This window comes from Microtus oregoni, unplaced genomic scaffold, assembly GCF_018167655.1.
Source record: "Microtus oregoni isolate MIOR12 unplaced genomic scaffold, Mior012 000003F_ref0000135, whole genome shotgun sequence".
Lineage (NCBI taxonomy): Eukaryota > Metazoa > Chordata > Mammalia > Rodentia > Cricetidae > Microtus > Microtus oregoni.
Genome location: NW_024543062.1, coordinates 41,510,715 through 41,537,230, shown reverse-complemented (window position 1 = coordinate 41,537,230; position 26,516 = coordinate 41,510,715). Strand labels below are relative to the sequence as shown.

The 26,516-nt window shown below is 39.7% G+C and overlaps 1 protein-coding gene across 1 annotated transcript in view; it reads right to left on the bottom strand.

Annotated features, from left to right (window-relative positions):
* Pign (phosphatidylinositol glycan anchor biosynthesis class N) overlaps window positions 1-26,516 on the bottom strand; it is a 120,599-nt gene that overhangs the window by 59,765 nt on the left and 34,318 nt on the right. Inside the window, exons 12-16 of the mRNA XM_041647478.1 lie at window positions 25,780-25,872; window positions 24,769-24,824; window positions 8,809-8,887; window positions 4,626-4,808; window positions 241-380 (exon numbers count right to left, since the gene is read on the bottom strand). Coding sequence (XP_041503412.1) covers window positions 241-380; window positions 4,626-4,808; window positions 8,809-8,887; window positions 24,769-24,824; window positions 25,780-25,872 — 551 coding nt within the window. The remainder of the gene's footprint in view (window positions 1-240; window positions 381-4,625; window positions 4,809-8,808; window positions 8,888-24,768; window positions 24,825-25,779; window positions 25,873-26,516) is intronic.

Below are 26,516 nucleotides of genomic sequence, written 5' to 3'. Positions count from 1 at the left end.
GGAGGGAAAGACAGAAGCACCAGAAAGAGTGGTAAGGAGTTTTAAGTGGTGTACCTTTTTCTATTTTAGCAGAGTGGAAGGACAGGCTTTTGGGGGGACGCCAAGGAAAATTAAGTCTCTATTTCATTTTTTTGTGAGTTGGTGGCCCAAAGAAAAATTCATCTACTAAACCTAATGCATTTTAAATACAGAATTAACTGTCAGTGAAGTGGAAAACAAGGAAAAAGATATGGTACTTACTCTCTTAGAACTGCATACCATATTGGCACTGGCAGCAAGCAATACACATAGTAAGTCCAGGGACAGGCTTGGATCAGCAGAAAGCATGCCATTAAAACACCAATAGCTACAAAGCTACATGGCAGAAGACGGTGTGGCTTCTGAAAATGAAACGGAACATTCAAATACATTGAAACCCTCGCTGATTGATAGTTGTTAAGATTTTATAAAGGGAAAAATATTTTCTTCCAATGTTTGTTCCACTAGATGATTAATTACAATTCTTTCAAAATGAAAAATCTATCACTTGAGGGTAATAGCATATCTGAAAAGAAACTGGCTATCCTAGAATGGTTATTGTCAAGTAATTCTCAGCTGCAGACTGGCAATGGTCCTAAAGTTGGTTTGTAAATAACTCATTCAGAACTCTGAACATAGTTGCTCTTAGAAACAATTTTTTTAAATCTTGACTGGCTTCTATGGCAAGCTCACAAGGACCTATTTATCACACAAGAAACCGCTCTTCATTTGGAAATAAACTTTCTTTCTATCAAGCTCCAACCTGCCATGCTGTCCATTTGCCTCTCTCTCCCACTGCCTACACCTACACACAGTTGGACTCTTCAGTTACGTCTACTGTCCTCAGCCCCATGGAAGTCCCTAGTACAAACACCACAGCCTCACAAGGCCTCTTGGTGCTCTGGGCCAGGTGTAAGTGCAAGGGTCAGGGACACCGTCTAAGACCTGGAAACGTTTAAGGGAACATAATAATGCTAAAAACTAGAGTTCTAGGGTCTGAAGCAGTGATTACAAAATGATACAAAGTAATTAAGCTCCTTCAGATGATATTGAGTATGCCTAGAGAGAAGAAAGGAATGGGGGGGGGTGCTCTTTTGTAAATGTAGTGAGAATTAAGGGTCTCTATAGAAACACACAAATTTAGGGGAAAAAGAAGAAAATATTAAATATGTCACATCTCTTTTTGATGTTTTTCTCTACTGGCATTAAATATTATGAAGAAAGAATCAAGGATAAGTCAGGATATCAATGTAAAAAGGCTGAAACAGAGCACTGTAGCTAAGAGCTCAGCTCCAAGTTCATAAACTGGATATGATATTGTGACGGTGATCTTGGTTGTCAACTTTCCACACCGGGGAGGAGGGAACTTCAACTGAGGACCTGCTCGTCAGACTGGCTTGTGAGCATGTCTGCACAGCATTTTCCTGAGTAACAGCTAATGTGGGAGGGATCAGTCCAAAGTACAAAGCTTTCCTTGACAAAGTTTTGTTCTATCCATAATATGGGGACAATAAATGTATACTAATTCATCAATAATAAGAAATCAGATTCCACAGGTCTTAAAAAAGTAACTAGAACATTATTGCCACTTACTAAATGATGGCGATTATTTTTTTTTATTCTTTTTTGCATTAGTTTCAGCAATTATAGAATCTCTCAATTGGCATCACAAGATAAAGATGTAAGAGATACCAGTGGAGGTCCCAAAGCAAAATGATGGGGGATATAAGGTCAAATTCAAATGGATATGGACAAATATGATCTCTAAAAATTGAAAGGGGCTAGATAGACTACAAATGATTGTAAGAGATTATAACTCACACTATTTTGAAATAAATAATATAATAATAAATGAAAGACAAGATACTGATGGAGGAAGGTCATTGGTTAATTAATAAAGAAACTGCTTGGCCTGATAGGTTAGAACATAGGTGGGTGGAGTAAACAGAACAGAATGCTGGGAGGAAGAGAAAGTGAGGCGGACGCCATGCCGCTCCTCTCCGGGGCAGACACGATGAAACTCTGACCCAAGATGGACATAGGCTAGAATCTTCCTGGTGAGTCACCACCTCGTGGTGTTACACACATTAATAGAAATGGGCCAAGCAGTGTTTATATGAATACAGTTTGTGTGTTGTTATTTTGGGGCATAAGCTAGCCAGGCAGCCAGGAGCTGGGTGGCAGGAACAAGGCCCGCAGCTCCCTCAACAAGATATAAGAGTGTCTAAAAAACATTTAGACTTTCTAGAGTTGATACAATATGGCAGAATTATCTAAGCCATCAATCTCCCTTCATATTATGAGAATCATAACCAACAAAGTTGCAGTGAGATTAAACTTAACAACATTCATAAAGCGAGCATTCAGGGTAAGGTTTACATGTAAAAGATGGAATGTATATTGCTCTTGCAGAGGACCCAAGTTAAGATACCAGCACCCATTCTAGATGGCTTACAACCACCTATAACTCTAGCTACTGATCTGATGTCTCTTACCTCCACAGGTACCCTCACTCATGTTCAGATATCCTCCTATACACATACATACAGGTAAATAAAAATAATAAGTCTTTAAAAATAAACTCACAACAAGACTTACTTTTTTCCCCTTTATCATTATGAAGGATTGCCTTTTATTTAAAACATGGCAATTCTTGCAGTATCATATTAAACACGTAACATATTTTAAGGTTGCCATTTGTAGTATGATATGCAGTGACCAATATCATGGAGTGTGGCCATGTGTGTTTCTTACCTACTTTAATAGCAAGAGTCCATGGTAAAATCTGACCATCATATTTCTCTGTAGAATACCTAGCCTTGTTCTATACACTCAATTAATAAGCAAAATGAACTATCAACTACGAATTCTTGACACATTAACAGAAGTATCATATCTTCTTTTCTAATGTTCTGAACAGCGAGAGGAGCAGAAAGAAGAGTCTCTGGCCTAGACCTCAGTCTCCCCACACCCTGTTTGGGAGGCTGTTACCAAGTTAGCTCATTCCCTCAGCTCAGTCTCATCTTTTGTGAACAGCAGTTACAGGGCACAGTTAGAGGCAAAGAAGGCAGAATACATTTCAAGAATTCCTAGATGCATTTCTCCATTACCAAAACATAATCATTTCTGTGTATTTCTCTAATATGTAGAAAATAATTCCCTTTACAGTCAATTTCAAATACAGTGGAATAATTAAAATTACTTGGAAGAAATTATACAAGATGTGTTACAGAACTGTAAAGAATTGAAATTAAGCAATAATGTTCTTCTCCTTACGTTACAGACAAAATATAAAATGATAAAAGTTACCACTAGAAGTGTGGTATAATATAATAATAACGATTATTATTAAAAATATATTATAAGAATACATTCCTTTCTAGAGGATTTCAACATGGTAATAATCATGAGAGAGAATGAAGTTTAGGAAATGGAGGTTGGATACTCTGCCTGGTAAATGATAGTCAAAACACACTTTAAGACAGGGAAGTGTTCTAAAGCAGTAAAACCAAGTATGTACTGTAAGAGTCTAGTTAGAGCAGTGCTTCTCAACCTATGGGTCAGAACCCTTTGAGGAGTTAATTATAATGAGTCTTTCAAAGGGGTCACTTCAGATAATCAGAAAGCACAATTTGTAACAGTAGTGAAATTACAGTTATGAAGTAGCAAGGAAAAGAATTTTATGGTTGGGAGTCACCACAACATGATAAGCTGTACTAAAGGATCACAGCACTTGTTTAGAAGTTTGACCTCTTCCTTTCATTGAAAGCATAGCAGGCTAGACTTGTATTCTCAAAACAAGGTAAAGAAAACATTCTGGGAATTTATAGTAAGTTGAAAGAGGAATAAAGTCAGGAATATAATAAATATTATGTTAATTATTTAATATTTATTAATTAATTAATATGTGAATTATGACTTTATTGTTTGCCTAGCTTTCAATATGAAATAATGATAAATACACTGCTTTCGGTTTTTCTGGTTTTTGAGACAGGGTTTCGTGTGTGGCCCACACTGTCCTGGAACTTGCTGTGTAGAAGAGGATGACCTTGAACTTAGAAACCCACCTGCCCCTGTCTCCTGAGCACTGTGATGAAGGGTGTGTGCTACCACGCCTGGTTTGGAGTGGTTTTTGATTTCTATGATTTATTTATTAAGGTGCATGGGTATATGCATGCATGAATTTATGTGTCACTTGTAATCAGAAGCCCAGGGACACCAGGGTCCATCAGAATCCCTGGAACTGAAGTTACAGGTGATTGTGTGTCACACAATATGGGATCTAGGAACCAAAGTCAGGTCCTCAGCAAGAGCAGTAAGCACTTTCCACCTCTGAGCATTTCTCTGAGCCCTGAAGCAGCTCCTAATGACCTATCTAGGATGCGGAACACTTACAATGAGCAATGTGACCAATGCACGATAAAACAGATGCAACAGAAAACATAGCCAAAACAAAAGAAAGTAAAAGACAGACACATCAGTTCACTTACTCTTACATTTACATATTCTATGAACTCACTATACATGATTTGATTCAGTTTCTTAATCCTTATTCCTGGTGACTTTGATACTGTCATCTGAATCTTTGTTACATCGTCCAGACTTACCTTAACTTCCGTCCTAGCACTCCTTGTGAGATTAGAATGAGACTTGAGGATTAACAAAGAAGCATAAGACGTCCATCCCACAAAACCAACAGCAACACTGATGCCCAGAAAGAATCTGTCATAAGTGTGATAATAGGACAATCCTTTCAATGCGAGATTAATCAGCTCCTCGCAGAGGGAGACCTAGGGGGACAAAATGTAAGTAGAACTTGCAGTGAAACAATAGAAGTCAAGTTTCCCAAACCCAGGAGAACTGGCGTTCCACAGAATCAAACCACTAAGCATGAGTAACTACAGATGGGAGGAATAGGAACGGATTTCAACTGTGAGGCTCTTGTTGCAAAACATGAAAAAAAGAGTCTCAAAATAAAACAGATTTTTCAATTTGGTAAAATAGGGCATTTTAATGGAAACTGTCTGTAATCTATACTGTCTTTGAAAGTATTCATTGTGCAGAAATGGTTCTCAGATGACACACACAGGAAACGAAGGTTCTTTAGCATTAGACCAAGTAATGGAAATGCCTATACATATACATGTGTAATCATGTGTGCATATGCATTATATTTTACTTTCATATCATATTATGCAAATCTACTGTAAAATATCACCAAAATTACAAAATGTTAGAAAAGAACAATAGTTTAGTGAACTGGGTGTGTAGTTTAGTGGCAGAGTGGTTGCCTAGCATATGAGAAGCCCTGGGTTCAAATACTACCAAAGGAAGTCTAAAATTTTAAATTATAATTAAAAAATTATAAAATAGCAGGAAGTAGCCTGGAAAACTACTCCCACATTCCCCCAAAATAGAATATGGATATTTGTCTTTGTTTGGAGTGTTGGTTATAAGTTGTATGGATAATAGTCAGGAAGAAAGCTAAACAAAGAAGATTAGATTTAGCGCCTCTGTTTTGAAAAAGGGGGGTGGCACATGCCTTTAATCCCAGCTCTTGGGGTGTCAGAGACAGGAGGATCTCTGTGAGTTTCAGGCCACTCTGGTCTATAAAAGCTAGTTCCAGGGCAGGCTCCAGAGTTACAAAGAAACCCTGTCTCAAAAAACAAAACAAAACCAAAAAGAGATATGTGTGTGTATGTGTATACCTTTTGTCAGAATATTAATGGTCATATAGGGTACCAACAAATCTGACAAAAAGGCTTAATCTAGTTTCCCCTACATGATTTTGGGTTTGTGTCTCTGTCAGGTAAGCAGAAATTTTTGTATTCTGGATGTACTTAACAAGTGTGTCCCTTTAACCTCTCCATGATCTGTTGCATATGGCATTTAAAATGTTTTAAGTTTTCTATACTGAACCATGAACATTCCTAACAGCGACCTCTGAAGTCTCCAAAAGTTTATTGGGCCCCACTACAATGAATGCACCTGGATTGTGGTAACACATCTAAGTTGACTAATAGAACCCAAAGATAAGCTTTGGACTACCAACTGCTCAGGACAATTTCAAGGTTAGCTGTGATGGTTCAGGCTCATGACTATACCAGCCCTACACTTTCCCATTACACAGAGACTGTCAACAAATGACACAGCGAGCTCTCCCAGGACTTGACCAGTATTTCGATTTTATCAGGGTTTCCTAGATATGCTGTCACCCTCCAGACACAAGGATGCAACCTAGAGAACACAACAGCCACATTCCCAAGTGGTGGGGTAGATGGTTTTCGGTCATTCGGTTATGGATATTATCACTTGGGGTTGGTTACAGTTGTTATTAGTAATGGTTAGGAAAAAAAAACGCTGAACAAAGGACACTAGATTCAGGGATCTCATTCTGAAAAGAAAAAAAGAGGGATATAGAAATGATAGGGTAGATTAATGAATCTACTTTTAAACAAAAAAATCAACGACTACTCTTAAATATTTTATATTGGTACAGATTTTTATATAATGATATAAATTTGAGGTTATTTTTGTTATACTGTATATATGTTTCTACTCTTGTTTAAGATATTTGTATATTGATACAAATTTAAGGCTATTTTTGTTAGAACATACTGAACATACAATTCTGCTCTGGCTTAAGATATTGTATCTATGCAGCTCATTTAACAATGTAAAATAAATTTCTAGTCCTTGAAAGTTATTATTACAAACTATTTAGGATAAAAAATGCAGGTTAGTAGTTAGTCACCTATTACAGTCAAACTTATAGGCATGTCATGTTTTCAAGGTCAAACAGAGATATATTTTAGATAGTCTTCAAATACTTGAGAGGTCTTCGGAATATGGAAACACTTAAGATGTTTTCATAACAGATTTTTATGGCATTGAGACATGTCTCTTCCTGGCAGCACCAATCTACTTCAAAGAAGATAATGGGAATCAAAGAAATTCCATATGGAGTTTACTTTCTTTGTGGCAAAGTAAGCTACCAGGCAAGAAAGTGTCCTTGTCTTGACTGCAGATAGAATGCTGTCCAAATTGGACAAGCAGGACACAAAAGAAAGTGACTGTAGAACTTTGCCCAGACAAGATGACACAGTCCTTCAAAATTCCTGCTTCACAGAAACGTCTTTCAAATGTTCTAGGCCTGTAGGCCAAAGATGGATTCCCCAACATTACAGAGGAACTGTGGATGACTGTTCCAGCAGTCAGTTGTTTCTGTCATTTCTTAGCTTTGGAAGTTGTTTGCTCTCCTCAGGTAATATTTTGCCTTCTCAGGTCTCTAATGGAGTTGAATACTAGATAGTTATAGCTATAGTTTTCTTTGTTACCAATTTCTGAAAAGAAACTCACAAAAGAGGTGTTAAGTTTATAAAGTTGAAAGATATAGAAAAAAGGTTTTGGGTTGATAATACAAGTTAGGATACAATGTGAATTAGGTAAAAAAAAATTTGGACTCACCAAAATAGGATAGATAATGGAGTACTTTCTCTGAAATTGTCAAATGCAAATGTACTAGACATTGTTAATGTAATTCTTACCTGTATATATTTGAATATAGTTATCATACTTATTATATATGGTTTTACTATGTTACTTAAAACCTTTTTATTTAGACAAAAAGGGGAAATATGTGATGTTTGATTGCATTCTGAAAATAAAGTTTGCTCTGAGTTGCTGTAGGATAATGCTCTTGTACTCTGTAAAGAGTTGTCACTTCTATTGGTTTAATAAAACACCAATTAGCCAGTAACCAGGCAAGAAGTATAGGCAGGTTGACCAGACTAGGAGAATTCTGGGAAGAGGAAAGGTTCAGTCTGCAGTCATCACCCAGACACAGAAGAAGCAAGTCAAGAATGCCTCAGAGATAAAAGATACTAAGCCACGAGGCTAACACAGACAAGAATTGTGGGTTAATGTAGTTATAAAAGTTAATAAGAAGCCTGAGCTAATAGGCCAACCAGTTTATAATTAAGGTAGACCTCTGTGTATTTCTTTGGGACTGAATGGCTGCAGGACCAGAGGAAAGGCTCAGTCTGCAGTCACCAGTCAGGTGGAAAGTAAGCAAGATGAGAATGCCTTACTGAGTAAGGTACCAAGCCACAAGGCTAAACACAGATAAAAATTATGGGTCAATTTAAGGTGTAAGAGTTAGCTAATAATAAGCCTGAGCTAACAGGCAAACCAGTTTATAATTAATATAAACCTCTGTGTGTTTTGTTGGGACTGAATGGCTATGGGACTGGGCAGGACAGAAACTTCCATCTACATGAGTCAGAGGGCAGAGTTAACCACTAGTTTACCAAAATTAACCATAGAGGTCTTAGATTGGGGACAAATAGGAGACAGGAAGTTCTTGATGGAGGAATGGAAGGAAAAGAAAATCACTGATGGCTTTTCCACTTCTCTGATCATTCAGGTTCTCACTCTGATAAATGACACCTGATTCTTTATTGATAGAGAATAATTAGATAAATGCTTCGGTGTGATACTGTAAGTGGCGAATGTGGTGCTCTGCACCCTCATAAGGGGATGCTCTGCACCCTCATAAGGGGATGATGGTTACTTGAAATTTGTTTTTTCATTGGAGAAAAACAAACAACAAGCAAACAAAAACAGCAATACAGTTCCTTTCTAAAGCCAAACTAGAAAACTGCAGTCACAGACTGCCTGAAATAAGAAGCATGTCTAAGGCTAAAGGCTCCTCCGGAAATCTCCAGTCTGCCTGATGTGCTCCCTACATATAGTTTACCCTGCCCTGACCACAAGTGCTCATATACTTACTACTTCACCAAATTTTTCTTGTTTTATATAAGACCTTGCTTTTCTTAAAATATCCAGCTGCTGAGAATCAGAGAGCAACCTATAGAAGGAAAAATAGTTTTAGTGTTTTCTCATTTGGTTTCTATCATTTCATGATTTTTATTCTTATTTGAAAATAAGATAGCAAAAATTGAGAAAACAAAATAAAACCAAATAAAAATGGACAAGAAAGAAAACATTAGGTTGAAGCGTACAGTTGCTATCTGAACGCCTCCAAGAAAAAGATTACATCATCCCAAATAGCCTTTTATTTTTAAATTTTTTTTGGTAGTGCTAGGAATCAAACAGAAAGCCTTAGATATGATAAGCAATAGCCCCGCTGATGAGTTATATTCCAATCCCTTACACAAAGCTTTAAACACTAAGTACATTTAAGAAAACTATATAAGTCATCATTCTAAGAAAATTTAAGGCCATAACAAAGAAATTCTTACTAAGTCAAGGTAATTACTAGACTACTGAGTTCCATCACTAAGCCTTCCTATGTGTATACTAGTCACAAAGATAGGGTAGCATGGTAACTCATCAAGTGAGCTTTTTATGCCTTATCAAAACAGGGGCTGAGAATCCATATTAAACCAGGAGAGTCTAACCAACAAAAGGAGTTAATGAATAATTTGAACCTATTCAGCATTCTTGCACTACAATCAATTCAGAGAAACAATACAGAATAGAGAATAACTCAAAGCTACAGAAGCCCAAAGGCATTATTAACATTACAGAATAAAGAAAGCAACAAATATCATCAGAACAATCACCTTTATAAAATGAATAAGTATGTCTAAATGAAAATTTGAATACATACTGCTGAACTAAGTCTCCATTCCTAACATGAGTATAATCAAATCTTGACAATGTATAAAAAGTTACTGAAGGCACTGAAAGTTGCATGATGCATGACAAAGACTAGGAGAACTGGATATGGTCAACATACCATAATCATTTGTCTTCTTCCTAGTTAGTGGTTTCCCAACTCTGATGAGACTTAACTCTGATTAGAAGTAAATCTTTTAAATAATTTGAGGTGGGATAGTCTGAAGTTCATTTTAGAACTTGAGACTCTTTTCTAGAAAATACACATAATTTCAAACCTTGCATGTTTTTCCAAAAATATTCATGAACCACAGAAGACTACCCACAAAATTTCTTGAAATCTACAGGAATCATGATTAAGAATTGGGTTGAGGGGCTGAAGAGATGACTCAGGGTTAAGAGACTTGCTGCTCTTCCAGAGGACCTGAGTTCAGTTCCCAGCATCCATGTTAAGTGGCTTGCAGCTACCTGTAACTACAATTCTGGGAATCTAATGTTCTGGCCTCCACAGGCACTGAACTCACATACACACATAAACACACACGCACTCATACACGCACACACACACACACACACACACACACACCGACACATAATTAAAACTAATACAAATAAACTTAAAAAAAAATCAATCTGTTCTGATTCTAAGATCTCTCAGCTCATTCAACTGAAAAGAACCCAATCAAGGGCTCTCATGTTTCTGATTGCAGAAAAACCCACCATCTTCCCATCCTCACCCTCCACAGAATTTAATTTGTAAAGAAAAGGTGTCACAGGCAGGAATAGAAAGAAAGAAATGTTACTTCAAAATGTCATTTTGGTCCATTTTCCTATGCTTTTGAACACCAAACATTTGGAATGTTTTCCTGGAAGCCTTGAATTACTGAGCCAAGAGCGCAGGCAGTACTGATTTGCCAAAAAAAAAAGCCTTATAGCTGACCTCTTTTTTCTTGCTCTGATCTACTCTGATGGTAAATACTTGGTGTAGGAGGTCCTTCTGTATTTGTGTTGCTTTCATTGGTAATAAACTGCTTTGGGCCTGGTGATAGGGCAGAACTTAGGTAGGCGGAGAAGACAGAACTGAATGCTGGGAGGAAGAAAGCATTGAGAGAGAATGGCCATGCAGCTGCCAGGTCAGACATGCTGAATCTTTCCTGGTAAGCCACGACCTCGTGGTGATATACAGATTATTAGAAAGGGGTTAAATCAAGATGTGAGAGTTAGCCTCCAACAGGAAGCTAGAGCTAATGGGCCAAACAGTAATTTAATTAATACAATTTCTGTGTGGTTATTTCATGTGTAAGCTAGCCGGGCGGCCGGGACCAAAAGCAGGCTCTTTTTCCTTCAACAAATCCTGACTGCCTCCACCAACTTCCTTACAATTAATATGGCTTCTTTGATCGACTTCTTCAATTATAAGCTCTAAGCTCTCTACACTACTTCTACTCCTCTTAATTACTCGTGATTCCAGACACACATGCACACGTGCGTGCGCGTGCGCGCGCGCGCACACACACACACACACCATTTTTTATCTGTCATCTATCTTGTACTTACATCTGAGTTCTTGTCCATAAAGATCTTTATGCTTTCTAAAATCAAATCTTCATGGCCCATTCCAAACCTTTACTCACACCATTTCCACTTTACTGTGGGATAATAACCAATTTATCACATCAGTTACATCTTTACCTCATGTGGATCAAGATAATGTCTCATACGTCCATTAAACTTCACCATAATACTTAACAAAGTACTAAGCACACAGAATGAACCAATAAATCTTAATGGGTAAGATTAAATTCTATCAAATTCTATCAAAGAGCCTGTTGTAGTAAGTAGCACATGCCTTTAGCTCTCAGGTTTGGGACCATCCTCAGCTTCACATTCGGTATCAGACACGACTTAGTCACAGAGTGAGACTCGGGCATGTTTGTTTGGTTTGTTTAGCTTTGTTTATAAAGCTATTAAAATGCTGTAGGCCTTTAAGTGGGGAAAAAAATGAAAGAATGGTATAGCTTTACTGCCGTTCTAAAAAGACTAAGGATCTGATAAATTAAGTTAAAAAAGATGAAAATCTAAAAGATTGAGAGAAACATTTTGAAGAAGTATCTGTGGTTCATTACAGTATGTGAGGGACACTTGAGTAAAGACGCAGGAGTAGGGAAGGACAACATATGTTTAGAAATATCAAAAGTGTGTGGCATGCTCAAGCTATGGTTTATCTGGATGGTCAGCATATAGAGCTACCTGAGACTGCAGTTCTCAACCTGTGGGTCATGATCCCTTTGGGGGGTGCATATAAGATATCTTTTATATCAATATTTATAATCCATAACTAGCAAAATTACAGTTATGATGTAATAGCAAAGTAATTTTATGGTTGGGAGTCACTACAATGTGAGTGCTATAGAGTTCCAGCATTAGGAAGACTGAGCACCACTGACCTAAGACACAGAGAAAGGAAGCGATGTCGACTGAGCACCACTGATGTAAGACATAGAGAAAGGAAGCGATGTCGACTGAGCACCACTGATGTAAGACATAGAGAAAGGAAGCGATGTCGACTGAGCACCACTGATGTAAGACATAGAGAAAGGAAGCGATGTCGACTGAGCACCACTGACCTAAGACACAGAGAAAGGAAGCGATGTCACCTGCCTTGCCTTCTATTTCTCAGGAGGCGTGGCTACTGTCATTGCCACTGCTGTCCTCTGCGCAGTCAAGTCCAGCTCCTCCCACATGCCAATAACTCTCCAGAGATTCTAAGCTTCCTTAGAGACGGGACTGGAAATGCTGAGACCTCCAGTTTCATGGACTAAGCAGATAAGGGGTATCTTTGCCTCTCCACTATGGAAACTATCACTGATGAGACTCTCCAGCCCACTTTCTGTAAGCCAGTCTATCAAATCCTGTTTAATAGTCTATGTGTTCTCTAGAGGAACAGAACCTATATACTATAGAACAGAACCTAATATACTATAGGATTCATTGAAATAATATTCTACATATATGCCATATATGGAAACGCATAACAAGCTACAACTTTCCTTAGAAAAAATTACTAAGATTGGAACACTAGGCAGAAAAGGAGACATTTTTATCTTTGGTTCTATAATTTGAAATGTGTGCATATGCTATTTTTCTCCTTAACATTTTACTAACAAGGTTAAATAAAATCCTTTAAATTATGAATTTAACCAAAGTTTCAGGCTGTCAGTGAATTTTGGAATATCAGTATAGCTACCAGAAACAAGAAAGTGTGGTAAATTTTAAATTAAATTAAAATTCAATTTATAAGCGCAAAGACAATCAAGGGCTAAGAGCCTAGAGAGATGGAAAGCAAAGAAAAAAGAGAACTTTCTACAAGTGTAAGTCTTTTAATTAATTAATTAATTAATTAACAATTTCTGTCTCTTCCCTGCCACCGCCTCCCATTTCCCTCCCCCTCCCCCAGTCAAGTCCCCCTCCCTCGTCAGCCCAAAGAGCAATCAGGGTTCCCTGCCCTGTGGAAAGTCCAAGGACCACCCACCTCCATCCAGGTCTCGTAAGGTGAGCATCCAAACTGCCTAGGCTCCCACAAAGCCAGTACATGCAGTAGGATCAAAAACCCATTGCCATTGTTCTTGAGTTCTCAGTAGTCCTCATTGTCCGCTATGTTCAGTGAGTCTGGTTTTATCCCAGGCTTTTTCAGACCCAGGCCAGCTGGCCTTGGTGAGTTCCCAGTAGAACATCCCCATTGTCTCAGTGTGTGGGTGCACCCCTTGCGGTCCTGAGTTCCTTGCTCGTGCTCTCTCCCCTTCTGCTCCTGATTTGGACCTTGAGATTTCTGTCCGGTGCTCCAATGTGGGTCTCTGTCTCTGTCTCCTTTCATCGCCTGATGAAGGTTAATATTCAGGAGGATGCCTATATGTTTTTCTTTGGGTTCTCCTTCTTATTTAGCTTCTCTAAGATCACTAATTATAGGCTCAATGTCCTTTATTTATGGCTAGAAACCAAATATGAGTGAGTACATCCCATGTTCCTCTTTTTGGGTCTGGCTTACCTCACTCAGGATAGTGTTTTCTATTTCCATCCATTTGCATGCAAAATTCAAGAAGTTCTTGTTTTTTACTACTGAGTAGTACTCTAATATGTATATATTCCATACTTTCTTCATATTTGGAAAGCAGTGTGGCGGTTTCTCAGGAAATTCGGGATCAACCTACCCCTGGACCCAACAATACCACTCTTGGGAATATACCCAAGAGATGCCCTATCATACAACAAAAGTATATGCTCAACTATGTTCATAGCAGCATTGTTTGTAATAGCCAGAACCTGGATACAAGTGTAAGTTATGAAAACATTTCTATTTTGGGGACAAGGCAAGAAGCTGAGAGTTTAAAGTACAGATACTGCAAACATAAAGCAAAATCTGTGGGGACGTCAGCAATCCCGAGACCAGAGAGATGAAAATTAAACTCTGTGGCTGCAAATGTCGCCTAGATATGTTTAATTGTGGATTATTTCAAATAGACCTAGAATAACTTTTTTTTGAGATTTTATTATCTGTGTGTATATATGTTTGTATATATGTATATATATGTACAAATAATATTTATGTATATATACTATAATATATATATGAGTTTTATAATTTGTATTATGTATGGGAGTTTGGCCAGCATGTATGTATGTTCACCATATGTGTAGTGCCCACACAGGCCAGAAGATGATGTCAGATCTCCTGGAAGCAGGATTGCACATGGTTGTGAGCTGCCACTGGGAAATGAACCCAGGTGCTATGGAAAAGCAACCAGTGCTCTTAATGCCTGAGCCATTTCTCCAGACCCAAGAAAGACTTAGACTATACTATACTAAAACAAATTCTGAGGTGCAATTTCAAGAAAAGAAAAAAAAAGGAAAACAGGAGCTTTCATAAGAAACACTACATACCACACCACAGGAGATGACACAATCTGAAAAACTCATTTTTAAAAAAGGGAGGGGGCAAAGGTTCTGGTGACAGGGAGGGACAAGGAGGGCCATTTGTGGAGACAGGATAGAGGTTATTTTTTAAATATTTATTTATATTTATTTATTATGTATACAATAGTCTGTCTGTGTGTATGTCTGCAGGCCAGAAGAGGACACCAGACCTCATTACAGATGGTTGTGAGCCACCATGTGGTTGCTGGGAATTGAACTCAGGACCTTTGGAAGAGCAGGCAATGCTCTTAACCACTGAGCCATCTCTCTAGCCCCCAGGAAAGAAGTTACGTAAGAGCAAGGTCCATAAGAACGCCACCAGTGCTAGGATGCACACAGGGTGAGAACTGACTCACAGGAGTCGCTGGGAGGAAAGCTACAGATAAGAACCCAAACTCACAAGCAGGGCTGCAGTGAGGCCACTGCAGCAGCAGAAACAAACCAGAGGTCAGTGGCAACCTGGAGTTGGGACACAGTCTCTAGTCAGCCATCACTCTTTATGCCTCCCCGAATATAAACCTGGAGCTGGGACACAGTCTCTAGTCAGCCATCACTCTTTATGCCTCCCCGAATATAAATCTGGAGCTGGGACACAGTCTCTAGTCAGCCATCACTCTTTATGCCTCCCCGAATATAAAGCCTCCTGAACCCAGGGTTTCTAAACCCAGGCTTACCCCCAAAAAGACAATAAAACCAAACTCACAAATGGCATCATGGCTGGTACTATATTCAGTGTGCAAAAACTAATCAAGCAATGGCTTTATTCTTATAGTTTGGACAAGTGTGCCTCCCCTGAAAGGCTACTGTGGTAAACATTTGGTTGCAATATGGCATATCTATGAAGAAGGGACTGAATCTTGAGGGTACTAACTTCATCACTGCCACTCGTAAGTTCATAAATGAATAGGCAACTAGGAGGTGAAGCCTAGCTAGACAAAGCAGGTCACTAGAATTATGCATTTGAAAGACATTTGTCCTGAGCTCCCTAGTCATTCTCATGCTTAAATACTCTCATTCTTTCTCTCCCTCTCCTTCCCTCCTGGTCACCAGGAAATAACATCTTTGCTCCACCATGCTAGCAGTTCAGGAGCTGAACCCTCTAACATTGCGAGCCTTTCCATTGTTTCTCTAGTAATTCAACACCGTGACAAAAAGGCTGGCGGACACAGGAACTGAGGTGAAGGACAGAGGAAATGGGAGTCTTATCCTTCAGAGGGGAACTACTATAGCTATTATTTTGAGTTAATGGAGCTACGAGTTGTATACTTTTTTTGGCACATATTAACTTATTTTACAATTTTAACAACTTTCAAACAGTACGATAGAGGAAGGAGTATTCATGGAAGAAAAGAGATGGAAAGATTCTCTGTGTGACACACTACATGCTGGGGCTGACTCAACACAGGTCTCCTGCTCTTATGACCTCAGAGTCAGCTCTTTTACCTGCCTCAGGCATTGAAGAGGGACGGGGAGAAGGGGGACGACTCTCCCTTAGCTATGCCACCATATGACAGATGAGAAATGAGGACAGGTCTCCCCAATGCATTGGTGCTGACACACCCACACCTCCACCATCAGGGTCAGTTCCACTGTGATGCCCAGGCGAGGTACAGGGTTCACTTTCCCAAGTGATGCACCTGGTAAGGGGGAGGGCAATCTTCCTTGGTGGGAACCCCTGCTGCGCTTTGTTTGTATTGGTTAATGAATAAAGAAACTTCTTTGCCCTAACAGGGCAGAACTTAGGTAGGCGGAGAAGACAGAACTGATTGCTGGGAGGAAGAAAGCAGAGTCAGAGGGACACCATGGAGCCACCAGAATCAGACATGCCGAATCTTTCCTGGTAAGCCTCTGCCACATGGTGATACATAGATTAATAGAAATGGGCTAAACTAGGATGTAAGAGTTAGCCAATAAGATGTTAGAGCTAATAGGCCAAGCAGTGATTTAATGAACACAGTTTCTGTGTGGTTATTCTGGAGCTAAGCTAGCTGGGCAGCAGGGATGAACAAGCGGCCCTCTCCCTTGCAACAACTGGTGCCAACATGATGGACTAAATCCACTTAAAAACCTGAGAGAGCTTAATTTTAAACAAAAAAAAATTACAAGGTTTAACATAGCTTTTTGCTGTTTGCTGGTGGCGTGCCACAGCTCCTTTAAGAGAGTTTTTCCCGACTCAGCCATGGCAAAAGAAAAAAAGCCAAGCAGTTTTAAAATGCCAGCTTTCTGGGCTATGCTACGAGCGTGACCTCTGGCTCTTGCGGGAGACAGAGCATCTGGATGGGGTTTGTGAGTAAAATGCCATGGCTTGCTTGAAACGTGGACTCTCTGTGTGCCTAGAAGTGGGACACTGTGTGCTGCTCAGAAGCACAAGCAGCTCAGAGGCACAAGTGGCTCTGCCATGCTGGACTGTGCAGAGCTCCGAGCAGGAACTACTGTATTCATCATAGTAACAGCTCAGCTTAAGTGTTAGACTGGGCAGGAAAATAGATGCTATCGTATTACCCCTACTAATGGCGCAACTTAAGTTTTTAAGAAGCTCTTAACATTGTATGAAGTGTTCCTGGACAGTAAAGAATTACAGATTTGCAATAGGACAGATTCAGACATAAACAGCCTCTAAATGGGTCACAGTGTTGGATAAATGTATGTAGGCTTGGGAGAGAGAAGGAAAAGAGTATAGAAAGTCATAAAATAAAGTTAATGAGGCCATATAGATATCTGTGGTCTGTGCTGTTGCTGAGGGTCATGTCCATGTTTGTTGTCCTACTGCACAGAGGGCTGTATTGATGTCTCTGGTTTGTGTTACCACAAAAGGCCATGCAGATATCAATGGTCTGCGTGCTGCCACCTGAAACCATGTTGATGACAGGGGGCTGTGCTGTAAATAGAGGCCATACTGATGTTCATGATCCATGCTACTGCCAAAGGCCATGTCTGAGTCCATGGTCCTACTGGAGCTGGGGGCTGTACTAATGTATGACTGAGGGCCATGTGGATGTCCGTGGGCCATGCTGCCAATGGGGACCATGCTGATGTGAGTGGCTGTGCTGTCCCCTAAGGGCCATGATGGTGTCTATGGCCCATGTAGCTAAGGGTCGTGCTGATGTCTATAGTCTGTACTGCCACCAGAGACCATGTGGATATCCGTGGTCGGTGCTATTACCAGAAACCATATAAAAGTCTAAGGGGAGACAACTTTTGGGGTTCAGCCCCAAGGCACTCTTCAGGGTATAGAATGAAGGCAACTGCAGCAAAAAGGACTTTTTCTGAGAGTGAACGAACTCTCTCACACAAGCTTTTCGGAATCTCTTTATTGTTCTGCTTCTATTCTAGTTCTCCTGCCTGCTACTAATGCCTCCTAGGTGCTGCTTCTAGCTCCTTCTTCCCTAGCCTAAAAACTCTTCTCCTTACAGAAGCCTTCTAGCTGCTGCTTCTAGCTCCTTCTTCCCTAGCCTAAAAACTCTTCTCCTTACAGAAGCCTTGAGGCAATAAAAAAAAAATTACAGGAGTTGCCTCTTATTGCTCAAAAGCACATTCTTAGAGTAAGTGTTGCCATGGCAAGATAAGGTTCCAAGGTTCCAGGAGTGAGACCATGACCCGATTTGGTGGGGGGGGAGGGGGGGCAGAGTCCCAGTGACAAACCTTGAGACGCAGGTCTACTGATGTGGGAGTGTCATATATCAATCTGTTGATTTCATTGGTTAAGCAATAAAGAAACTGCTTGGCCCTCATAGGTTAAAACATAGGTGGGAGGAGTAAACAGAACAGAATGCTGGGAGAAAGAAGCTGAGTCAAGGAGTCGCCATGATTCTCTGACTCCAGGCAGACGCAGGTTAAGATCATTCATGGTAAGCCAGCTCTTGGGCTACACAGATTATTAGAAATGGGCTAGTCCAGGTGCGAGAGTTAGCTGAGAAAAGGCTAGATATAATGGGCCAAGCGGTGTTTAAAAGACTACAGTTTCCGTGTAATTATTTCGGGGCATCAGCTAGAGCTAGCCATGTGGGCGGCCGGGTGCCGGGGACGCAGTCCCGCCGCTCCTATTACTACAGTCTACTGTTAACAGACTACAAGCAAAGAACTGAAGAGCTGACGTGGTTTTCTTTGGGTGCTTTGTGTTGCGACTCTGCCCTTGTGTGGAGCTCTAAGGTTTTAACCTTATGGCCTAGTTACAGAAAGCCTTCAGTCTAGTTTGGATGTGCTCTGAGGTAAAGGTGAGCTAACTGTGTGCAGTTAGTCTGAACAAAAGGACAAATCAGGCTTTTAAGTGTTTTCAATTCCTGTGGGACAAATAGATCTAATAATGAAGCATGTCCCAGTATATGTTCTACATATCAAAACTATAAAGATGAGGGGCTGGAGAGATGGCTCAGAGGTTAAGAGCATTGCCTGCTCTTCCAAAGGTCCTGAGTTCAATTCCCGGCAACCACATGGAGGCTCACAACCATCTGTAATGAAGTCTGGTGCCCTCTTCTGGCCTGCAGACATACACACAGACAGAATATTGTATACATAATAAATACATATTTAAAAAACTATAAAGATGAATGAAAAGTCATCTGAGCACCAACAGATATATTTGCCCTTAATATTGAGATATAATCATGAGATTCCATACACACATTACATGAAAATGCATGTGGAGATATCATAGCTGTTAATTGCACAAGCGAAATTACAGATGGAAGCAGCGGTTTTCAGTTACTGGTCCACAAGCCTTGCTGATGGGGTGCCCCATCAGGGAATACTTCCCTGAACTACCCATTGCAATGAGCTGTAATTGCGGCAAGGCTCCCAACAGCTCATGAGAACCACTCCTGACAGAAATGCACAGCCGGTGCTCCTGTTGACAGTGACGTGCAAGGAAGCTACTTCTGCAGTGGTACCGGTGACTGCAGTCTCAAAGCTGAGAGACAGAGACACAGACGGCTTCTGTGACAGCCCTGTCTCCACCGCACCAAAAACAGTACCAGCTAGACAGAAACTCATCGAGGAGCACTCTAAAAGTTGTGGTAAGGGTGCTGAAGCAGAGCTCTCCATAACTGAAGGCCTCTGGCGGGGCTGCAGGTAATGAAGGGCCACGCTCCAGTATGGGCGACAAAAATTGGACTTGTCTTCTCTTTCTTCTTCTCCTCCTATTTTTTTTCTTTCCTTTGAGATGGGGGTTTCTCATTGTAGCCCTGGCTGTATCTGAACTCAGAGATCCACCTACCTCTGCCTCAAAAGTGCTGGGATTAAAGGAGTATGCCATAATTGCTCAGTCGCCTTCTTCTTCTTTGTTGGGAGAGGTCATAAGGACCTAAGGTCATAAGGTCATAAGGTCATAGGCATTGGAGAACTGGGAAGATTAGGGTTTGTGATATGAAATTCCCAAATAATAAAATATTTTTAAAAGATGGACTTCAGTTTTAAAGAGGAAATAGTGTACCTCGTAAATGATTAGTAAAGCATATTGGTGATGCAAAGAAAGGCTCCTCAAAAAAACAGTGTATAAATGTAACCTGAGTGAGGAATTTCCATATTTATGAGCCCAAGGAAGCAAATATATAAAAAGAAAGTAATACCATGTTAGAGAAAAAACACATTGAATTTTTTAAATAAAATTTATATTTTTAAAATTTTCACGATGAATTTCAAAAGGAGAAAAAGGCATTCAAATGCTTATTCTTCTGGGGCAGGTGCACAGCCTTGTCCAGATCCACTGTCCAACACAGCCTCTTATGAGAACCCTAAGTCTTCCTTTCCATTTCCCTTCAGATTTTGTTTTGAGACAGGCTTATCCTGTGTGTGCCAGGCTGACCTTGGACTGACACAAAGTTTCCTACTCAGCCCCAGGGCTGGATCACAAACCCCACACACACCCAGAAAAAGAGAGCACTGGGAACACAAGGTGTCTCTCCTCCTGTGAGGGCAGTATAGGAAAGGTTTCAAATTTCTCGTAATCATGCAGCACCACCTGCTGGTCAAACCTTGGCATATACTCAGCATTCACAATACCCAATTTTAGCCTTTAGATTTTATTCTATTTGTCAAAAGGAATGTTTCATAACTTTTATTCTGTTCCCCCAAGAGTCATTTGTAACTCAGTATGAAACCATTTATTTAGTATAAAACAGAATATGCAATTATAGTAAAAACTAACTGAACTCTTTACAATATCTAAAATATACGTAAGACCTCAGCAATCTTATTTTTTGTTTTAAAGCTCTGCTATTCTGCTACCCTGCTGAGGGACAATAGGCATTTACCCTGGCACTTGTATTTTAAATAAATGCTGATTCACCAGTAGCCAGGCAGGAAGTATAGGCAAGGCTACCAGGCAGGAAGAAGAGGTGGGGCAACAAGAATCTTGGGAAAAGGGAAGTTCCAGTCTGCAGTCATAATCCAGACACTGAGCAAACAAGGTGTGACTGCCTCACCAAAAAAGGTACCAAGCCATGTGGCTACCACAGACAAGAATTATGGGCTTATGTAAGTTCTAAGAGTTAATAAGAAGCCTAAGATACTAGGCCAATCAGTTTATAATTAATGTAGACTTCTGTGTGATTTCTTTGGGACTTAACAACTGCGGGATCAGGGCAGGACAGAATCTAATCGATTCTTCTTAGCTATTTAGATAAAAATTTTCAGACAAAAACTTCCTGATGTTGTAAATGTATTATGTAAGTAAAAAAACCTAGAGCTCATCAAATGCTCAGGTGCCAATACTGAAGGAAGGAAGTCAGCGCCATGAAGGAAATACTGCTGAGCAATGGGGAAAGGGGAGGAAAGACACCTTCAGACAATGTCATTTCCCTAAAAGGATGGAAGCCACACGCTTTCCCTCATGATATAGCTGACAAGATGATGTCGTTCTCTGTACACAGATGTTATTAAGAAGCCGATGATATAAAGTAGAACATTTATTGGATTTAATGAAAATAAAAATGTCTCTTGCACTTGGGTACTAGTAATCAATGTTCTTTTGGATATACTGAATACTAAATGCCAGGCTAACACATATAGTTACTGCTCTCAAATATTACTTTTTCAGCATACTTCAAGACAGGAATGAAGCTTTAATACAGAAAAGATTCTTTTAAAATATAATTTAGTTTATGTCATGCACAACTCCCCATTTATTAGAAAAATAATTTTCAGTATAGTATTATACCTGGTTCTTTTACCTTTACTAAACTAATAAATTCTCACTATAGAGCTAGCTAATATCCTCATGATACTACTAGCTTGGCATGTAAAATTTCATGCTTTTCCTGTGCAATCACAATATTATGGCATATATATTTTAAGGTTCATTATATAATGTACCGCAGGTAAATTCTTATTTTTCTTACTTAACTTACGAACTTTCTCATGCAAGTACATACATGCTCACCACCTCACTCTCCATACACTGCCACAGACTGGCTCACAAGGACACCGCCACATAATTACTTATCTCAGAACACACTGTCAAAAGTAAACCTTTTGGACAGAGTGTGGGTACGTGCTGGTATTATGCAACCACCCTACAACACAGGTAAGAGTCCAGCAGGCTGTGGAGCCACTCATTGGTTACAGGTTAGGATTGGAATTGGGGCTAGATATCTCACTAAAGTCATTTTGCTGTGCTGTAATTTCTTTACCTGTAAAGCAGGGAAATACTAGGAACTACTTCACAAAGGGGATAATACAAGGTGGATATTCTTTTCATAAAAACCATCTACACATTCTCTTTTGTGAATTTTGGACATAATTTTCCATTTTTAAGGTACTATTTTTTCCTAATGCTGTATAAATTTTTTTTGTGTTGGGGAGTGTACATGGGGGGTGAGGGGCAGAGGTCAATCTTGGGATTGCATCCATATTTTGTTTTTGAGATAAGGTCTCTCACTAGAAGAACTGAAAGACTTCTGGCCAACAGGCCCCAGGAATCCAACTCCACAGTGCTAAAAGTGCAAACGCACAGTACCACAACTGATATCTTTACCTTTTCTATTTTTTAACATAGGTTCTGGAAAATAAACTCAGCTCCTCAGCCTTCAACAGGAAGCACTCTATCACCTGAGTTACTTCCCTGACCTGATGTATACAATCCTCCATAGACCATAAACCATAATGCCTGCTACATAGTCTATAAATAGTTTCTACAAATCTGAGAATGACTTAATCTATATGGTCTATTTTATCTAACACAACATTTAATGCTGATATATTCAAGTTGTCTTTTTCTTATGACGTATTTTGTTTTCTTTATGGGAGTCACATTTTTGCTTTTTAAGAACCATTTTATTTCCTTTTCAACCAATGTTGAATTTGATGTATGACTGGCTTAAGGTAGAGGACCTGGCCATATTTTATCCAGGACAAAGAAAATGTGCTGTGATGTGGGAGTGTCATATATCAATCTGTTGATTTCATTGGTTAAGCAATAAAGAAACTGCTTGGCCCTCATAGGTTAAAACATAGGTGGGAGGAGTAAACAGAACAGAATGCTGGGAGGAAGAGGAAGTGAGCTCAGAGACGCCATGCTCCCCTCTCCCGGGAAGATATGATAGCTCTGCTCTCTGAGGCACACGCGATGAAGCTCCAACCCAGGATGGATGTAGGCTAGAATCTCCCTGGTAAGCCACCTCGTGGGCTACAAAGATTATTAGAAATGGGCTAGTTCAGGTGTGAGAGTTAGCCTAGAAGAGGCTAGATAGAAATGGGCCAAGCAGTGTTTAAAAGAATACAGTGTCCATGTAATTATTTTGAGGCATAAGCTAGCAGGTGGCCGGGGTGCTGAAGACGCAGCTCCGCCACTCTTATTACTACAGTGCTGTGTGTAAGTCTTCTTCCGCCTGAACTTACGTGTCATCTGTAATCAAAACCAAATACGACATGGTATCAACCTCTTTATGTATTTGTACTACCAAGTCAGTTTGCATAACTGCATGCTATACTTGTACCAACGCTGCCTCGTAACTTTAGAATGCATTTGCTGTCTAGTAAAGAAAATCTCTTTATCTTGTTTTTTCTCAGCATTAGTTAAGTGATTCTTGTAAATCTCTCTATAAAATTTGAGAAACATCTTGAACCACATAAAAAATTATTCTTTAGTTAGTAAATTTTAGGTTAGTGTTAATATTTTATGATATTTAACAAGACTACTCAATATTTATTTATATTTTATTATGACCTAAAGTAAATTTTATAGTTTTTTTTCCACAATGCACATTTTCCATTATGTCATGTTTTACTTTTATTCTCAATGGTATTCTTTATCCTGATGTATATTCTACTTGGTTTGCATCAAAGATTAAAGTCTATTTTTCAAATTTCTTTCTTTAGATGGCAACTTCAGTATGCCGCGGCTCAGACAGTTTCAAACTCATGACCTTGAGTATGTAATTTTTAAAATAAAAAAAATAAAATAAAATACCACTTGATAACTTTTTTGTTTTGTTTTATGTTTTTTTTTCTTGTTGGAGGTTTTTGTTTGCTGTGAATTTTTTGTGGGGCATGATGATATGAATAGGTATGGCCCCTAAAGACTCATGTGTTTAAATGTTTGGCCCATAGAAAGTGCCACTATTGGGAGATGTGGCCTTGCTGGAGAAAATGTGTCATTGTGAGAGAGGGCTTACAGGTCTTCTCTGCTCAAGCTAAGCCCAGTGTGGCACACAGTCAGTTTTGCTACCTGCAGATCAAGACAGAGAAGACTCAGCTCCTTTTCCAAAACCATGTCTGCCTACATACAACCATGACAATAATGGACTAAACCTCTGAAACTGTAAGCCAGCCCCAATTAGATGTTTTCCTTCATAAGAGTTGTTGTGATTATTGTGTCTCTTCACAACAATAAAAACTCTAACTAAGACAGTGGTGGGGGAGAGGGTTGTTTGTTTGTTTTCTAAGGGAGAAAGAAAGAAGTAAGCAGGACATCTTTCTATAAAACCACGACAGTGCTCACGTCCCTGTCTCCTCCTCAGCCACTCAGAGGTAGACAATATTTGGCTCAATGTTAGCAAAAGTAACAGTAGAAGACTTCAGTTTGGCATAGTTTGCTACATACAAAAAAAGACAATGTTTATACATAAATTAATATATCTCATTGGCATCAAACTCAAATGAAATCTTTTTCCTTCGAGCTACTAAAAAACATTTAAGACTTACTTAAATGGTGTAAACAAAAATGGCAAAGTAACTTCTTTTTTCTGAGTCATCTTCACCTGGGAACCAAGCATGAAAATAATAATTATAAATGATAAAAAATAATGAATTTCATTCTGAAATATAAATATCAATCGAAGTGGCTCTTCGGGGATGATTAATTTCTTTGGAAATAAATGGGATTTTGTGTTATTATATTATAGTTTCATAAATATTTAAAGAAAAATTAAATAATACTTTACTATCTCAGTAAGATGAGAATTAAGTACATCAATCTTGCAGAAATGACTTTTCCTTAACTCTTTGAAAAGGAAGTAAGGCAAAGTTACATTAGAGAATTGTCCCTGTAATGCTGGATCTCTAGTCTACTTCTTTCGGGCATATTCCAATAAATGAGGCCCGGACTTGCAGTCTTTGCAAGGATATATGTCAATTTAATATGACACTCAAAGGCAATTCTGTGCCCTCTAACTCACCCATAAAACCTGTACGTTAGAAATAAAAACTTCATTGTTAGGTCTCACACCCTGGACAATGGCTGAGGTGCCTATTTATTTAACATATTCAAGTAGACCAGGCCTCCAGGTTCTCCCAGCATCCCTGAGTTCCCACCAGTTACAGGGCATGGCTGGTATACTCCACCCTCTATGCTGCACTCTCCAGCCCAGCGGCTGGGCTGTCCTTCCCCCAGAGATTCTCCCCTATATAATCCAGACATTTTGGCTGCCTCCCCTTTTGGTACTTTGCCCTCCCTCTTCCTCCCCTCCCCCTCTCTTCACCAGGCTACTCTGGACTCTCCTACATATGTACAATGAACCTCCTCCTCCACCAGACTTAGGAGCAGTCGTGGGCTTTCCTTTCCCTTTTCATTTTTTCAGTCACTTATGACATAGGCAAATATTCAAAAATCAAGATCCTAAGTTATAGGAAATTATTAATTAAAATATAAAATCAAATATTTTACTTAACATGTTTAGAATTTATATACACAGTTCATGTGTTTACTGTCCTCACCTTGAACTGCTCAAGAATCTGCACTGCATTGGTAAGCATGCTCTCTGCTTTGAAGAGACCAGTGTTGTTAAGATACTCCACAGGAAGTGTCCCCTAAAAAAATAAAACATAACAAGTATTGATAAAGACTGTGCTGTTCTGATTGTAAAACAAGTACAACCTGTAAACCAAGCACTTTGGAGGTCAAGGTGCTGATGGCAAGTTCCTGGCCAGCTTGAGCTGGAGAGAGATTCTGCTTCAATAGAAAAAAGGAAAGTTAGATGACGCACAATTGAGAGCACTTGCTGAGGGACTGCAGAGATCCTCAGTGGTCAGAGCACTTGCTGAGGGACTGCAGAGATACTCAGTGGTCAGAGCACTTGCTGAGGGACTGCAGAGATCCTCAGTGGTCAGAGCACTTGCTGTGGGACTGCAGAGATCCTCAGTGGTCAGAGCACTTGCCGAGGGACTGCAGAGATCCTCAGTGGTCAGAGCACTTGCTGTGGGACTGCAGAGATCCTCAGTGGTCAGAGCACTTGCTGTGGGACTGCAGAGATCCTCAGTGGTCAGAGCACTTGCTGTGGGACTGCAGAGATCCTCAGTGGTCAGAGCACTGGCTGAGGGACTGCAGAGATCCTCAGTGGTCAGAGCACTTGCTGTGGGACTGCAGAGATCCTCAGTGGTCAGAGCATTTGCCGAGGGACTGCAGAGATCCTCAGTGGTTAGAGCACTTGCTGTGGGACTGCAGAGATCCTCAG